Source organism: Dryobates pubescens, chromosome 11 (assembly GCF_014839835.1).
Source record: "Dryobates pubescens isolate bDryPub1 chromosome 11, bDryPub1.pri, whole genome shotgun sequence".
In the NCBI taxonomy this organism is placed as follows: Eukaryota; Metazoa; Chordata; class Aves; order Piciformes; family Picidae; genus Dryobates; species Dryobates pubescens.
In genome coordinates, this window is record NC_071622.1 from 5,732,654 (window position 1) to 5,750,932 (window position 18,279).

Here is an 18,279-nt window from a genome sequence, read left to right on the forward strand (position 1 = left end):
TCCTGATTGCAGAGCAGCCCGAGGTCTAAATGGCAGCAAAACGTTATACATAACGTCTGATTCACTGTGTGGAGAATGTAAAGAATTGAGACCTCCCGACACAGTTTACATTGGCCCTTTTTATGACTAATTGTGCAGAAAATAGCTCTGCTTGTAGTGTGCATGGAAACAGTTCAGGTTTCTGCTGTGTGTCAGCTAATGGGCTAGCAAGGCTTTTTTAGCACAACTTCAAAGGCTCTGGCAATGGAGGTCCTTTGTGAGGGAATTATCTCCTGCTCCTTTGTACCCCTTTATCCTTCTAAGCCCTGGAACAAAGAATTGTGAAACGAAGAGACAAAGTAATTTGTAGGAGATCTCTAGACCTAGATAAAGTACATAACATTTGTTTAAAAACTTTCTTTTGCTGCTTCAAAAGAAGGTTATATTTTTCTGTGTAGGAACACCCAAGTTCATTTAACGTTTGGGGGATGCAGTCTCTTACGCTTAGGTATGCTCTTGATGGGGGTCACCAGAATGTCTGAAGTGTTAGAGGAGAGTTTCTGTGGTCAATTAGAAAATACATGGCTGTTACTCTTAGAGTTGGTTGAGAAGTGTGTTTCCCTCTGCCTCAGGATATTCCATTAGGAAAGGAAGAAAATGCCTTCCTTTTCAGCAGCGTGTGTGCTTGTCCGTGCACATGCTTTAAGTAGACCATGCATTTTTGACCTTCTAGTCACAAAAAAAACCCAAAGTGCTTTATTCTTCCTTTCTTCTAGTGAAAAATGAAACCTTGGGGAGATAAGGAAATGCATAACATGCATCTGCTTTGTGTAGTCCAAAGCACAGTTCTTAATTAAAAAAGCAAAGCACGGATGGAAGGTGTTTGATTAATGTTAGAAAGCATGCTGTGTATTGTGTTCCTCATATTGTGTTCCTCCAGTGTCTCCAGATCCTCTCTCTTGGAGAATCAAGACATGAGCTGTGCCAGGGCAAGTTTAGACTCGAGGTGAGGAGAAAGTTCTTCACTGAGAAAGTTGTTAGGCATTGGAATGTGCTGCCCAGGGAGGTGGTAGAATCACTGTCCCTGGAGGGGTTCAAGAGGGGATTGGACGTGGCACTTGGTGCCATAGGTCTAGTCATGTGGTCTGTGGAGACAGGTTGGACTGAATGATCCTTGGGGTCTCTTCTAACCTTAGTTATACTGTGATACTGTGTGAATGGGCTGCCCAGGGAGGTGGTGGAGTCACCGTCCCTGGAGGTGTTCAAGAGGGGATTGGATGTGGCACTTGGTGCCATGGTCTAGTAGTCATGAGGTCTTGGGTAAAAAGTTGGTGAAAGGTTGGACTTGATGATCTTTGAGGTCTTTTCCAACCTCATTGATTCTATGATAAGGAGAATAATCTTGGCCTCATCGAGTTTAATGAATAAACCCCACCAAGTGCAGTGAGTGTCACTAGCTACAACATTGCCATCATGTCCAAAGTACGAAATGACTCAGTGTTTAGCACTGGGTCTTGTCCTCAAGCAAATCCCATGACTGTCTCCTTACCCTCAGAGTGTGGAAGGACTGCATCCACAAATTTCATGTTTTTTACTCTTTTTTAAAATCTTAAACTCTTAGGAGAGGTTGTATTGCTTATCTCCATGCCCAGGTACAGAGTTTCACTTCAAGTCCCTATCTAGAAAATCTTTTATGTCTGCTTTTCCTGGGGCGGTTGATGATCTGACCTCTTGGATCCAGTTTTCATCAGCTGTCAAAGTAAATTTGGTTAATACTCCAGGAATAAGTTATTTAGGCTTAGACTGGAGAGGGAATAGCAACAGAGAAGCAAGAGCATTCTCCTGTTTCTCTCCTCTGCCTGATATGTCTCTAGATGAACTAACTTTTCAATAGTTGCACTTTCTTGATTTTTTTTCTTGCTTTTTAAGGAAATTTCCAGGCCAGGCAGAGAAATTACAAGGGTTTTAGTAGGTACATATAAATACACACACGTGTGTAAATGTATATATATGTGTGTGTGTGTGTGTATAAACAAAATCCACTGATATTGTAAAAGATTGGCAAATTGCTGCATACTCTGAACATATGGGAAGCCAGAGGACAAGAGGAGGCCCAGGGGAGACCTTTTGGCTCTCTACAACTACCTAAAAGGAGGTTGTGAATAGGTGGGGGTTGGTCTCTTCTCCCAGGCAACCACCATCAGAACAAGAGGACACAGTCTCAAGCTGTGCCAGGGGAAGTTTAGGCTCAGGGTAAGGAGAAAGTTCTTCCCAGAAAGAGTAATTGGCCATTGGGATGTGCAGCCCAGGGAGGTGGTGGAGTCACCATCCCTAGAGGTGTTCAAAAAAGGGTTGGATGTGGCACTTGAAGTCATGGTTTAGTTGTCATGAGGTGCTGGGTATTAGGTAATAGGTTGGACTTGATGATCTCTGTGGTCTTTTCCAACCTGGTTGATTCTATGATTCTATGACCACTGTAGGGAAGATACCAGTGTAGTGTGGCAAGGCTGCTGATCAGGTTTTCCATCACCGAGTTAGAGCTTAACTTCAAGTTGCTTGTTATGTGCATTATGAGATAATGAGTTGGCCATAAAGGTGTTACTGTGACTTCAGATAAAAGGATGGATGTAAACCTAATAACAATATGCAAATCCTGTCTGAGCAGAGAAGACAAGTAGAAGTCATAGCTGGTTTGTATAGAAATCTTGCAGTCATAAGGATGCATCGACAGGGCAAGCTGATGGTGAGATGGGTCGTGACTTACCCAGATGTCCATGGGATAAAGCAAACTTGGTGGGGTGCTTGGTGCCATGGTTTAGTTGATTAGATGGTGTTGGGTCATAGGTTGGACTCGATGATCTCAAAGGTCTGTTCCAACTTGGTTAATTCTATTCCATTCCATTCCATTCCATTCCATTCCATTCCATTCCATTCCATTCCATTCCATTCCATTCTTAACAGAGTCTAAAGGTAGAGCTTTGAAGATACCTGCTTGTGCCATTTCCTAGCAGCTGTTAAAGCTTTGGGCTCTCTTTGATGTGTGTGGAATGGAGAATTATTTGGGCATTTGTTTTGGTTTGTTTCTTGATTTCTTTTCTTTTGGTTGACTTGGGGCATTGGAATTACCTTAGTGTGCATTGAATCGTAGGACCTAAAGTGAAACTATCTTCACTGCAGTTTGTAATAAAGGCTTTCATCTAGTCAAGGTCTTGGAGTTAGGTGTTCTGGCTTGTTGTGTTTTGTTGTTTGTTTTATTAAATGAAAGCTGCTATCCTTTTATGTTACAAAACCCAAAACTAAAGGAACATGTCTTGAGCTTGAAGCAGAGTGTAGGATGATTTGTGATAGAGAAATTCAGTCCTGGGTCTCAGAAGAGCTCCTGGGAACATTCTTTGCCCATGTGGGTAGGGTTTGTCATGGCAGGAACCTCCTCTGTTCCCTGTAATTGCAGCCCAAATCCAACACAAACTCGCATATAGCTGGAAAACAGCTCCCAAGAGAAAGGAGTATGGCAGAGCACTGAACATGTCACAGTGACTTCCCCTGTGGAAACGCGTCTCACCGTGCTTACATATTTCTGCCAACCTCCAGAACAGATCACCAGTCCAACAAGCTAGCAGCTTTCATCACAGTCTCCATACCATGAGAGCAGGAATGGGAAGTCCAGGAGGTATTAGCTTTTGGTCTTCATCTGTCGCTTGAAGGCACTCATGGGCTTTGCTGATGAGCTGACGTTTTTGATGGTCCTTCTGCTTTTTGGATGAGGAATCAGAGCTGTTGCATACCATTCCCCCCAGGTTTAAACAGTTAAACCTGTGCTCATTTGTACTGTCATGATGTCAAAGATTTGCTGGATTTGGACATTGTTTACATTAAGAAATCTCTTGGCATTTAAGACTCCAAAACAGAGCACTCTGCTGTGGACTGAGAAACATCTCTGACTCCGACACGTTCGACTTTGGTTTCTCAGTGTCACTTTGCCAGTGACAGAATGGGGACCTTTGTTTGCCTTGGCCACTGCATAAAAAGGCCAGGATATGATCAAGTGGAGTGAATCACTCACAAATGTCTTATTTCTTGAATCTCCGAGGGTGTGTAACGCATTTTTGGGACTGCTCTCTGCTCCTTTGGCTTTTGTTACAAGTCAGTCAGTCAGGGGAAAATCAAATTCTGAGTTTTCTTAAAAGGAAGTGGAGGAATGCTGGAACACACTGGGGCTCTGCAAATGTACGTTTAATCATTTAAAGAAATGTCTTTTGGCCAGAAGCTCTCAGCAGAGCTTGCGAGTCGCACTACAAGCCATGCGACTACATCACTCCCACAACTGATGTGAATTAGCGCCCTTGTTGGCAGTGTGAGCAGAGAGACCCTGGCTTAGTGAGTATGAGGGACTAAATTACTTTCAAATTCATGGTGACTTTGTGCAGCATGGCTGAAGTGTCCTAGGAGTGACTCCTGATGGCTGCATCAGCTCCTTACACAGTGGAGAGAGACTCGGGCATGTCCTGCCTGCCTTGTGTCTTCTGTGCATTCAGCTCTGCTATGGAGCCAGGCAGTTGCAAACATCTCCTGCAAACACTTGCAGGGTGCCCAAGGCAAGCACACACTCCCCAGGCAGCAGCAAACCAGGGGAGCGCGTTTTCACAACGCAGCACGTGGTAGAGCTCCCTGCTGCAAGATGTCACAGGGCAAAAAGTACATAGAGGCAGAAGTTTGAGCACATTGATGGTGAATTGGTCTATTCAAAGCTTGCAGTGAAATGTGATGACCTGGGTGAAAATGGGGGGCACTCAACCATGCAGAACTGAAAGCTAATGAACGTAGTGGAGGAGCATTGTTCTGTCCTTTCTTCGTGTCAGTCATATATATCTTTAAATACCTTCAACATTTACCTGCAGTTGGAGGCAGGCTACTGGGCTACATGGATTTTAATAAACCTGTTGGTGGACTTCTTGCCTCCTTACTCTGTACATCTAACATATCCTGAAAACAGTGTAGGACTCTGACAATAAATTGAAAGCTTTGGAGGGATTACACTGCCTTATTGAGTCTGTACCCAAAGCCCTTTGAGGGCTCCCATTGACTGCAGTGGGATTTGGTTCAGATCTCAAGTATCTAGGACTCCCTTAAGTAAACTCTTTCAAGGCCCGTACATGCTGCAATACTTATTGGGCTCTTTGTTACTTCTGTGAATAGGAATGCGACCTTTACACTTCTAGCAAAGAGCCCTGAATTACAGGACTAAATCTTCATCTTTTGGGAGAGATAAGGTTACCATCACAGCTCCTCCCAACCCTTCTGTGCAGGTGGCTGGATGAAGAAATTCCTGAATCATTGCTATTTTAGGTAGATAAGCACAGTGTGTGCAGTCTAGCAGCTTCAGTGCACTACTTGAGACCTTCCTAAGCCGATGTCCATGAACAATGATGAGCAGGGTGGCTACCTGGGGTTGTGTGTTGTTCCAATTAATGAGTCAAAGCCCTATAATATTCTTTCTGCCACTGTAGGATCATTCAGATATCCACGTTAGAAGTTTATTTACATGCAGTCCATGCATGTAATAGAAATAGCTGCAGTGGACTTGCAATTCATCAAGGCTTTCTTTTATCCACCCAGTCCCTTGGCCATGTGAAGGGAGGGAGGGCTAAAGAAGATGGAAGAAGACCATATTGGACTGTATGCTGTCTCTTCCTTGTGCTGTTGCCAAAAGCTGTAGTGGGCTATGTGGTGAACTAGAACTACCTGAAAGGAGATTGTAGACAGGAGGGGGTTGGTCTCTTCTTCCAGGCAGCCAGTACCAGAACAAGAGGACACAGTCTCAAGCGGTGCCAGGGGAAGTTTAGGCTGGAGGTGAGGAGAAAGTTCTTCACAGAATGAGTTATTGGCCACTGGAATGGGCTGCCCAGGGAGGTGGTGGGGTCACCATCCCTGGAGGTGTTCAAGAGGGGACTGGATGTGGCACTTGGAGCCATGATTTAGTTAGTCACAAGGTGTTGGGTGACAGGTTGCACTTGATGATCTCTGAGGTCTTTTCCAGCCTTATTGATTCTATGATTCCATGAATAGCTGAGTCTGACTGGTAACAAATGCATAGCATGCTTTTCTTGATTTTGGAGCTGGTCTAGCTTCTGGTAACCTTGCTTCTCAAACCTGTTGTTCCAACAGGAGAAACTCAAGTGAGTGAGAGGAACAGTTTGATTGATAGTGCTGTTTTCTACCTGTATTTTAGGTCACTTCCTGGGTAACAACACTGTGATTGATGTACTGAGACAAGCAGGATTTGAAGTGGAGCACACCCCTCCTGGACAACCAATTGGAAAGTAAGCAGCTGCCCACAGATTATTAATCATTTTCTCTCCTCTTCTTTATTCTCATCCTTTTTCTGTGACTAAGCAAGATTATTGCATTAGTATAGAAGGTGGGTGAGGGTGAGAGGAGCCTCCCTTTCCCACCCAAGTTCCAGACAAAAACTGCATTGTGTAGCATCCATTGTTTGAGTTTTGGAAACACGTGGAGCCTCAGTGGCTGGGTTGTTTTTTTTCCACTTGGGGACATTATTCATGTCACAGCTGCTTTACTATACCAGATTAGAAGTGCCACAGTTCGTTTCTGTTTTCAAGAAGCATCTCATTCAGCTGCTTCTCCCCCATAGCTGTTTTGTCTTTTTCTCTCCATGGTATTTTAGTTGCTTCTCTATTGCAGGGCAGTAGGCTGCTACCAACTAATTTTTTTCAGTCCTCTCTGTCAAGCTGCTTTTCTTCAGGTGGAATTTCAGGTTTGCCTGAAAGACCAGATTTAATGTAGCAGATGCACCTTGGAAAGCCTGGTGGGTAGGTAAAAAAGTGATTTAGTATTCCCTGAGCTTCTCCATCTATTTGATCAAATATACTAGAAGGATTGATTACAAGGCAAGATAAAATACGGCACAAAACTGTCCCTTGTTGGTAAAACAGACTTCCTTCCTTTCCTAGGCTTTGTGTTGGCCATTTAAATGAGGTCTTTGTCTAAAGATATCCTGGACAATAAAACTGGAAGGGATGGCAAGAGACCATCTAGCTTTGTAAAGTTAGCCTTTCCCCTGCATTCTGCAGATAAAAATTGGCCAAGATTGCTCTTCCATAAGGTTGTTATCCTCATTAGGAGAAAGTGTTAGCAGCATGCTCCTCTCCCCAGTGGGCAGACATGACATAGTCCAAATATGAGGTGATTTTCAATATGGAGGATTAGTTGCAGGGCTAGTAGACCGTGTCTGAAAAAGCTATATTTATTATAGCTGGGAAATCTGGCTGATCTAAACTTGTTTGTGAAACATCCACAACGATTCCTGTAGAATATAATATGGCTCAACTGTACCTAAGTGTCTTTGACAGAGCATTTATCCTCAATGCTTCTTGGAATATGTTGAGCAGTAAAAACACAGTCTTAAATAACAATGGGGAAGTGAGGAGGAAAAAGCTATCAAACACAAGGAAGAGGAGGTTTAATTCAGGGGAGGTTTAAGAAGTGCTTTGGCAGAGGCAGAAAGGCCAGTATGGCACAGGGCAGAACAGTAAATGCTGCAACTGACTGGAGCTGGAACTTTTAACTAAAATCACAGGAATATCTGTGTCTAAAAATGCATCAAAACAGAAAACAAACAAACAAAAGAAAATCAATCTATACCAAAGCAGCTAAGCTGTACCATTCCTAAGGTCTCTGACAAAGAAACTCTCCTCCCTGGGAAGCAGACACTTTCCTCAGCAATTTTCATTTAGTTGAAAGTATCATCTTCCCACGAAAAGTATTTCAACTGGAAATTGTGAAACTATTAATTTATGATCTGTTTGCAAGCCCTTGAGAAGAAAGGAAGATACAGTAGAGTGAGAGAAGTCCAAGAACAGCCTCTGTTCTTATGTTCTTGGGACACATCTATACACATCATCACAGGCTTGAAATAACATAATGGGGCAGGAAACTTGAGGTAAAGCCACTGCTGAACAATGACTTTTTTGCAGTATGGGGCACCTCTGCATATGCATTTCCCTACCTTGGCAGCAGTGTCTCTTGTTCATGGTCCCTGGGGGAAATGCGCTTGACAGCACTGCACTAGTATCCTAATTTCAGTCTGGTCTGATCTGAGCATTGAGCATACAGTGCTTTATTAAAGGGGGTACTGTTGTGCATGAGTAGTTGACTGAAGTGAGAGAGAGCATGAAGGGAGAGATCATGAAGAGTTGTACTCTGTAAAAAGTAGATGCTCTGTATGTTCTCCTGTGGTCTGATGATGCAGGCAGACCAGCCAGTCTTAGATGACAATACAGAAGGGAAAAAATAAATGGCATGGTAAAGAAATCCAGAGTTGCTACTAAATTGCATTACTTGAGGTGCAGAAACGGTAGAAGATTAGGGAAAGTGAAATAAAGGTAATTGAATTGTGTTCACAGGAAACAGCTTGTTGCCTTTAGAAAAAAATGAGACTCCTAGACCTTCCTACATCAGGGACTGTATTTTCTTTGTCCTACAGCTAGGGCTGGAGATGACAGAAGTACCTGGGGCTCCCCCTTAGAAATAAGGAGGCTGCTGCAAGCCACTTTGTTTTCAAATAGCTTGTATTTTATGATTTTTATAGAATCATAGAATTGTCAGGGTTGGAAGGGACCTCAAGTTCCAACCCCCATGCCATGGGCAGGGACTCCTCACACTACATCAGGTTGCTCACAGCCACATCCAGCCTGGCCTTCAAAACCCTCCAGGGATGAGGCTTCCACCACCTCCCTGGGCAACGTGTGCCAGTGTCTCACCACCCTCATGGGGAAGAACTTCTTCCTAACATCCAATCTGAATCTACCCATTTCTAGTTTTTTTCCATTCTCCCTAGTCCTATCATTACCTCACACCCTAAAAAGTCCCTCCCCAGCTTCCTTGTAGGCTCCTTTCAGATACTGGAAGGCCACAATAATAATTTCTGGGCAAAGTGCAAAGGACAATCTAGTCAAACGTGGTTACGACGGAAGTTGGTGGCTTATTTAGGAAGCACAGCCAGTTAGTTGCTGTGATGTTTGGGCTATGCTGCTGCAACTGAGAGTCTTAAGGAGCCTTGCATTTCTGCTTACCCTTCTTCCTTCTGCTCTGTTTCTTTTTTTAGAAGATGAAATAATGTTTTAAAAGAGAATCATAGAATCAATAATGTTGGAAAAGACCTCAGAGATTGTCAAGTCCAACCTATCACCCAACACCTCATGACTAACTAAACCATGGCTTCAAGTGCCACATCCAATCCTTTTTTGAACACCTCCAGGGATGGTGACTCCACCACCTCCCTGGGCAGCACATCCCAATGGCCAATTACTCTTTCTGGGAAGTTCTCCTCACCTCCAGCCTAAACTTAGATAGAATCCTAGAGGGCCCAGAGAAGGAGCTTCTTCAGGATAGTAGCTATACTAACCACACATGTGCATAGAGAAAACAACTAGAAGCTCTACAGATTTTGAGCTGCTTGAAAGCAGAAAACTGGTTTGTGGCTGACAGAGATGCAGGTGGTTTTGTCTTGATTCTTGTGGAGCAATACATGAAATAAGAGGTCTTTCTGCTGAAACCCAAAAGAGACATTTCTGCTTTACTTCCAAGTAAGTTGTACAAAGGACTCAAGCCCACTGCATTGCATTCTGGCACTGAAAATTGAAAACTGGCTAGTGTTCAGGGAACATCAGCTGGACTAATGTAAGGGATTGGTGGGGGTGGACAGCACATGGAAAAAATGCAAGGGTTGGAAAAAAACCTGAAGCAGCTGCATTGCTTATGTTCTGGCCAAGAGAATTCATACAAAGGGATTGCTGTGGACAGATTGTGTGCCGAAGGACAAAGAGCAACAATTTGAGCTGGCACACAGGAACATTTGAAGGTATACTGTATGGAAACTGAGAGTGGGTTTGGCTGCATGTCAATGATTTTTGATGGTAATTGGTAGGGACAGTCTTTCTCAGGTTAAGTCAGAAGTCCTAGTATTTGATGACAGTAACTTTAGCAAAGTGCCACCTTCTACTTTCTACCAATGCTGCCTTCTCTATAATATCTCTGTTCTTAGAAGTGTATGGTGATGATGTTGTTATGAGTAGTTGAAATTATTAGTAATCTGATCTCTATTGTTCAATAATGATGAAGCAGTGGTACCCTAAGTAGGTGAGGTGGTCTGGTATGACATTTAAGCTCTGCTATCCATTTGATTTTCAGAAAGAAGAAGAAAATACCTTTCTAGTAAACAACTAGTACTTGTGTATCAGAAAAGCCTTGGGGAGAGGGAAACAGGACAAAGACCAGAGCTGTCTATGCTTTTGATTACATACAAGCTGGGTAAAGGCAGAAGATTGTTGGCTTCCTCTGTCTGTAATGGTAAACATGGTTTGTGAAGTGATTGGTCTTTAAGCTGACCAAAATGAATACCTAGAGTCTCACAATTCCATTGTCTAGTGACAAACAAAACTGTGAGCCAAATTCTCCCTTTCTTAAGGTACTGGGGAAAAATAAAGTGAGACTTTGGCAGGCTAGAAGTGACAGCCAAGACATGGAGGGGTTTGTTAGCTCCAGAGTCAGTGAACTGGTGAAGGAAAGTTCGTGTAAAGTACATTTATGTGTGCAGAGCTATTTGGGAGCTCTCACCAACTGGATTTCTGAAATCCCCTAGTCACCTGGTGGCCTTGTGTTGACCTTCCTGAGCCTCTTCTAGAATCTCTCCAGCCAACTACTGAAAAGAACTTCTCTACAGCTCTCTTTCTTTCTGTAAAAGAAACTCTGTTGGTAGTCAGCACGCGTAACCATGCCATAAACACTCGAGAGCTTCTCCTCAAGTTGCCGTCATTTGTTTACTTTGTTGCCTGAGGGAAAGTGTCCCGAATCTGTTTGCATGACAACTTTCAACAGCATTCATATCTGCTTATTCTTTTGCTGGCTGTCCTTCTTGTCCCCAAATGAGACATTGGAAAATGAATGGCTGAATCAGTATCTCATTGCTTTGCCCTGAGATAAGACAGGCAACTTTTTTGCGGGGCTTCTGCCAACTGGCCATCCCTGCTCTTCTCTGTCCTTCAGAAGCAGAGCTGCATGCTTGGAGTGGGGAGAAGGGAGAAGATGGGAGAAAGTTTCCCCTCAGATGGATTCCAGTGCCTTGAGCAGATAAAGGGCCACAGCTGCTTCACATTTAATTGGAAACAGCCAAATTGCATGATCAATCCCGGAAGCACCTGTGTCCATGATGACTCTATTGTTACTGGGTTCTCAGAATCGGCCCTGACCTTGTGCCACGCGCCAAGCTCTGACGTACTGCTCGCCGTTCTCTGGGTCAGAAAAACAGGCAGCAGCGCTCATTGCCATCAGGCTGCTCTTACTGATATGATACACCACGATGCCGCCTTTCAGACAGGGAGAGTTCAGGGCAACATTTTATTTCTGTCCATCAGAGAGTTAATTGTAAACTCTCTGAGCTCTGCTGTAGAAATTAATTACCCTTCCTCCTTAAGATTGAACTTGCTGGCCCACTCAGAGCATGTCTTACTGGAGCAGCTTATTCCTTCCTTTCTTTCTGAAGCAGAGCTTGCTCCTTTTCATATAGCATCCTACAGGTGTGGCCCTGGGCCTCCTACTCAGAGTTGTCTCATGGTTTCAGAGCAAGAGTACACAGAATCAAGCTGCACCAGGGGAAGTTTAGGCTGGATGTCAGGAAGAAGTTCTTCATAGAAAGAGTGATTGGCCATTGGAATGTGCTGCCCAGGGAGGTGGTGGAGTCACCATCCCTGGAGGTGTTTAGGAAGAGACTTGATAGAGTACTTGGTGCCATAGTTAAGTTGATTAAATAGTGTTGGGTGATAGGTTGGACTTGATGATCTCAAAGGTCTTTGCCAACCTGGGTTCTTTTCTTTTCTTTTTTCTTTTCTTTTTTCTTTTCTTTCCTTTTCTTTCCTTTTCTTTCCTTTTCTTTCCTTTTCTTTCCTTTTCTTTTCTTTCCTTTCCTTTCCTTTCCTTTCCTTTCCTTTCCTTTCCTTTCCTTTCCTTTCCTTTCCTTTCCTTTCCTTTCCTTTCCTTTCCTTTCCTTTCCTTTCCTTTCCTTTCCTTTCCTTTCCTTTCCTTTCCTTTCCTTTCCTTTCCTTTCCTTTCCTTTCCTTTCCTTTCCTTTCCTTTCCTTTCCTTTCCTTTCCTTTCCTTTCCTTTCCTTTCCTCTCCTTTCCTCTCCTTTCCTCTCCTTTCCTCTCCTTTCCTCTCCTTTCCTCTCCTTTCCTCTCCTTTCCTCTCCTTTCCTCTCCTTTCCTCTCCTTTCCTCTCCTTTCCTCTCCTTTCCTCTCCTTTCCTCTCCTTTCCTCTCCTTTCCTCTCCTTTCCTCTCCTTTCCTCTCCTTTCCTCTCCTTTCCTCTCCTTTCCTCTCCTTTCCTCTCCTTTCCTCTCCTTTCCTCTCCTTTCCTCTCCTTTCCTTTCCTTTCCTCTCCTTTCCTTTCCTTTCCTCTTCTTTCCTTTCCTTTCCTCTTCTTTCCTTTCCTTTCCTCTTCTTTCCTTTCCTTTCCTCTTCTTTCCTTTCCTTTCCTCTTCTTTCCTTTTCTTCTTTTCTATTCTATTCTATTCTACTCTACTCTACTCTACTCTACTCTACTCTACTCTACTCTACTCAGTTCTATTCTGTGGTGGAAGTCTTTACTATGAATGCTTTCTTCTTCCCCATGGGATGAAAACACACCCAGTCTATGCATTTCATTATGTCATGATCCCTAACCTTCACAAGGTTATAGGGAGAGTGGGGAAAATGTTTGACATAACAATCCCCATGGCCTGAAACGGGTAAAAGTGCCAGTTCAATAGATTAAATCCCAGAAACTTATGGGTGTCATCAGAGCTCTCCAAAGTCCCCCAGTAGTTGTCAAATTCCTTGGAATGCCCAGGCAGCTTCAGCTTTCTAGCGACAGCCTGGCAGACTTACACCATTCTGCTTAACTGCTAATGTTCAGGATATCATTAGGACAATGTTAAAGTTGTAGTAATGCAAGTAAAATTTTGTTTAGAAGAGAGACAAGTGGGAAAAAAATCAATAAGAGAGCTGTGACACTTTCCCTGGAAACAACTGTGATAATTGAGAAAGAAAGGACTAAGGAGATGTCAGCCCATTTTTGATCCCATCTCTTCTGAGACAGAGAAAAATGCACACTTTTTCCTTTTTTCTGTGAGTGGAATAATCTCCCCATTGGGGTGCTGCAATTCTTCATAGTCCTATTGTAAATCTTAGGATGTTTTGCTTGATCTGAGCTTGAAACTCACACTCCCTTCCCTAGCTTCTTTCCCTCAGAAGAAAAGCAAACCTATTATTTAGGGTGTTTTCTCTGACAGCATAATGTGGAGTGAGAGGTGCGTAGGGATTAAACCAGGGTTCATTTGTATGCACTGGCAAATTTATTGCCTCATCTAAGGTTGGAAAATATGACTACCTAATGCTTAAAATATTTGCTGATGAAAATATGCACATTATATTTTCAAGGGATTCCCAGGTGCCTTTAAAATATCCTCCTTTGAAATTTAATTGTCTTTGTGTCTGTAACTACCTTACAGCCACAAAGTCTGAGCCAGTTGGTGTAACTTCCAAGGGGAAAAGCTTGAAGAAAATTCTCTACCAAGAGGTGGTAGAGAAGCAAAGTCAACTTACAGGTTCTCAGCCATAGCAACTTAATGATTCTGTCACTTCTTGAGCAACCAATGACTTAAGGCCAGTGCATCTGCATGTTCTTTAGGGCATCCTGGCGTGCATCAGGAACAGTATGGCCAGCAGGAACAGGGAGGTCATTCTACCCCTGTACACTGCACTGGTTAGGCCACACCTCGAGTACTGTGTCCAGTTCTGGGCTCCTCAGTTTAGGAAGGAGGTTGACTTGCTGGAGCGTGTCCAGAGAAGGGCAACAAAGCTGAGGAGGGGCTTGGAACACAAGCCCTATGAGGAGAGGCTGAGGGAGTTGGGGTTGCTTAGCCTGAAGAAGGGGAGACTCAGGGGTGACCTTATTGCTGTCCACAACTACCTGAAGGGGGGGTGTAGACAGTCAGAGATTGGTCTCTTCTCCCAGGCAACCAGTACCAGAACAAGACGACACAGTCTCAATCTGTGCCAGGGGAAGTTTAGGCTGGAGGCGAAGGGAAGGTTCTTCCCAGAAAGAGTGATTGGCCATTGGAATGTGCTGCCCGGGGAGGTGGTGGAGTCACCATCACTGGCGGTGTTCAGGAAGAGACTGGTTGGGGCACTTGGTGCCATGGTTTAGTTGATTAGATTGTGTTGGGTGATAGGTTGGATTTGATGATCTCAAAGGTCTCTTCCAACCTGATCTGATCTATTCCATGCCATTCCATGCCATTCCATGCCATTCCATTCTATTCTATTCTGTTCCGTTCCGTTCCACTCCATTCCATTCCATTCCATTCCATTCCATTCCATTCCATTCCATTCCATTCCATTCCATTCCATTCCATTCCATTCCATTCTATTCTATTCTATTCTATTCTAAAAACTGCCCAAACCTGGGAAAGAGCAAGATGCTGTTGGTGAATGTATACGGAACAAAAGTTGCAATAATTTTGTGCTTGGCTAGTCCTCCCAGTGGGACATTCACTTTTCTCTATAATCAGATTTTATCCTTGGCAAAAATCCTGGTTTCTTTTTGGGGGAAAGAATAATATATTTTTTTTTCATATTCTGCATCATTCTGTTCCTTGAGAACTTGCACACAGGGCCGCTGGGAAACCTCAGCTTGCATCTTTTTGCTCAAGGGCAGCTCACTCACTGAGCTGTCCTGAAGCCAGTGCTAAAGTTTTTAGGTTGGGTTTTCTTTTTGCTGCTCTGCATCCCATCAGTTTTGAGAGATCTGTGTCTCATACTTCATAAACTATCTAATAGTCAACTTGCAGAGCCTTAGAGACCTGAAAAGTTCAGAGCTCATTCTTGCTTTATTTCCTAGCCAAATTTTGGAGTTCTTACTTCCACAGGAGGAGCTGATTTTTCATCCTCTCTCTGCTTCCAGCCAACTCTAATGCAGATCCTTGTTAGTATAAGAGCACAACTCTTGTCAATAGTTACTAAAGATCAATCTGATCCAAACTGCACTGACGTCAACAAGGCTTCCATTGGTACCAGCAGCTTTTAGAGGTCATCATTAATATGAGATTGTTACTGAGTCTCTCCTGTCTTTGGTTGTGAGGAGCCATATGGGAGTTGGTGGAAAACTGAGAGTATGTTCACACAGTTGTGTGGATGCTTACTGCAGTCACTGTTAAAACAGTGGCGTTTCCAGAGGATTGCTCTTGGGTGTGCTAGACAGATGGCTCAACTTGCTTGCAGGAGGTGTCTGACTAGTTTTAGGTGACTAATCATTTTGTGAGATGAAATCCCCTCCTAGTGGAAGGACTTGGGCCTCATGTTCAGTTGGACAGTGTCTCTGGACTCATTTAGGCCTCTGGAAAAATTGCACCATCCCCTCTCCAGAGTTGCACTGAAATGGTAAGATTGAGTTTGTGTTTGTGTATTCAGCCCGTGCTTGCCCTGTGGATTGATAGCCTCTGTCCCCAGTGATATCCATCTGGGCTGAAGTGCAGCTGCACTTTGTAAGAGCTCAGGGGGCACAAAGGTATCAAGTGGTACTGTGTGATTTGAAAGATGTGGTTTATCTAAGGAAGTTTGTGGTCTGTTTGCTGTCACTCTGCAGCACCAACTTCCCTTACCTTCGCTATCAACGTTGTCAAGCAAAGAGACCTCACACGTTAGGACAGATAGCTATTCCACTTCAGAGCTGACTTCTTTTCCTTCAGCAAGAGGGCTGTGGGTTGTGTTGCAATCCATAGAGCTGCTTGATTCGGCATGAGTGTAATTGCCAGTAATTTTACTTACAGGGAGCTCTCTAACATGCAAGGACTCCTAAGAAGGAAACGGGGTGGGGGGGAAGGAAAGAGAGTGAATTAACTTTTTTATTGATACTTCCAATTAAAATTCCTTCCAGAATAGAGCCTTAAAAGAAACCAGTTGGGGAAACAGTTTTCTACATAATAATACACTAAAAAGTACACTTTCCATCATTTATGAGTGATCAGGTGTTCATAGGGACATTCTTAACAGTTTAAATGCAGTTTGAAGCCCTCCAAAACAGCACTGTGTGACTTTTAGCATGGCTAAAGAACTCTGTGGGTGGATCTTCTTGTGGCAAGCTGTGAAATTGACTGAAACCTTTCTGAATTGCCCCCACAAGTAGGTCTCTCATAATTTGCGTTAGCAATGTGAACTTGTGCCATTTCTTGTCTACTTGAATGCAAAATAATCTCACTTTTAAACCATTCGTGGTAATTCAGCCAGGTCAGGTGGCTTGACACCGGCTGTGACACAGCTTTGGATCTGAAATGGCTGTGTAGGTGTCCCTGTAAGAAAATCTTGGTGAAGGGTCAGACTGAGAAGCCTGTACATTAGCTGCTGCTTCTAGTTAAGTGCTAGTAGTAGGAGCAGGAATGACAAAACAAGTAAGTTCTTACAACAGGACAAGCGAATTAGCAACAGTGAATGTATGAGACAGTTGTCACAATAAATAACTTTGATTATGACATTTTGATGTCATAATCATTGAATCATTTTCATGAGAAGTCAAAGTAAACTCACATGTAATCTGTAAAGCATGTAAAGAGTTTTAATTCATCCAGTGAATCATGTGTTGGGATTACTGTATCCAGCTCCAGATCAGATATACTTCAGAAAAGCTTTAAGGCTTAAAAATCCTTCCACAAGTTAAACTGATCTCCAGAACCTTTGGAGGTTCACCCACCTCTGGAGCTTATGTTCCATGCAAGTGAACATCACGCCAATCTGTTTCCCATTTCCTGGGGATTAAACTGCTGTGTTTGATGACTCAGGAGTTCCCAAGAAAGCAACTCAGTCACTCTGTCTGGAGCAGCCTCTGGTGTCTCAGAGGACATGTCTTCTCTTGTGCAGTGATTCATGATTGCAGAGCAGAGGATCAGCCCTCTTTTTTTTTTTTCCTCCCCACAGAGTTAATTAATAAAACAAATTTCTATTAGTGGGTGTTGAAAGACTTTGGCTTTCCACCTACACTCCCAAATACTCTACGTTCCAGGGAGAATGAAAAATGGATCTGTGTATAGAATCAGGAGGAAGGAAAAAATGGATCAGATGCTGTATATGGATATAGACACAGTGGCTGTCAAGTGATAAATGGAAGAACATCCTGAGTGAAGAGAACTTCCTGCAATGGTGTTTGCTAAAAATATGCTACTACAGTAATCCACTTTCAGAATTAACACATGCAGATTTAAAGAGAAGAAGTGGGGCACAGGGAGTGTCTCCCTGAAACTGAATTATGTGTTTGGGCCTCCACCTTGACCTCTTCTTTAGACAGATGGCTTCATGGACAGCAGTTGTTCTGCTTGTGAAAATTGGATCCTCTGCCTCTGTCACAGACCTCTGAGACTCCAGTTGGTCAGGAGAAGCACCTGAAGGATTTACCCCATTGTGGCCACTCTGGACGTGGCTATGGCCATCTGTCTGCCTCATCTGTAGCCCCCACCATAGAACAAAATTTTCTGTCAGCACCAAGAATTAGATTAAGTTGGTACCAGCATGCCTGCAACTTCTTTTGACCTTAGCAAGAAAACACTTGGTCCTTCAGGAGAGCAGAGATGATGGAAGGACTCGATGTGGGTTATTTCCCTGTTCTACTGTTGTGTGGGATGGTGTACCAGCTCATAACTCAGCAGTGCCACTCTCTGCCTGTAGCAACTTGCAGAGGAAGAGAGAAACTTGCAGAGGAAGAGAGACTAATTTGGTGCTCTCATTTGTGAGCCAAAGGACACTGAAGTCTTTCTTTCCTGACTCCTAGGACACACGTCAAATCAGGGGTACTAAAATGTTACTGCTAACCTGCAGGAACTCAGCAACAAAGTTATACACAGGCTCAGATGGTATCCAGCGTCCTGTCTGGCCTCTAGATTTGAATCTCCTGTTGTCTGACCCCACACTCACATTCCCAAATGACTCCTGCAAGTCACAGAAATACCTCTGTCGAGACAGCACATCCCTGTTTATGTTCGAACAGCCGATACGAATCTGGAGTCCCCAGCCATCAAAGTGCATATTGAGAGAGATGAGCCCCATGTTATGTTTGAAGTGAGTACAGCACTTTGAAACAAGGATGAAGCAGGAATAAATCAGCTTGAAGGATGTGGGGCATTAAGTACTTTACATGAAATCCCTAATGGAAATACATGGTCAGTGTTCCAACGTTTTCCTTGGAGAGAGCTCGGAAGTTGCAT

The 18,279-nt window shown here is 43.5% G+C and overlaps 1 protein-coding gene across 1 annotated transcript in view; it reads left to right on the forward strand.

The window, feature by feature from the left end:
* The window catches only part of TRABD2B (TraB domain containing 2B), a 329,959-nt gene that overhangs the window by 266,876 nt on the left and 44,804 nt on the right, over nt 1–18,279 (forward strand). The window contains exon 5 of the mRNA XM_054165237.1: nt 6,209–6,299. Within this exon, the coding sequence (XP_054021212.1) occupies nt 6,209–6,299 (91 nt within the window). The remainder of the gene's footprint in view (nt 1–6,208; nt 6,300–18,279) is intronic.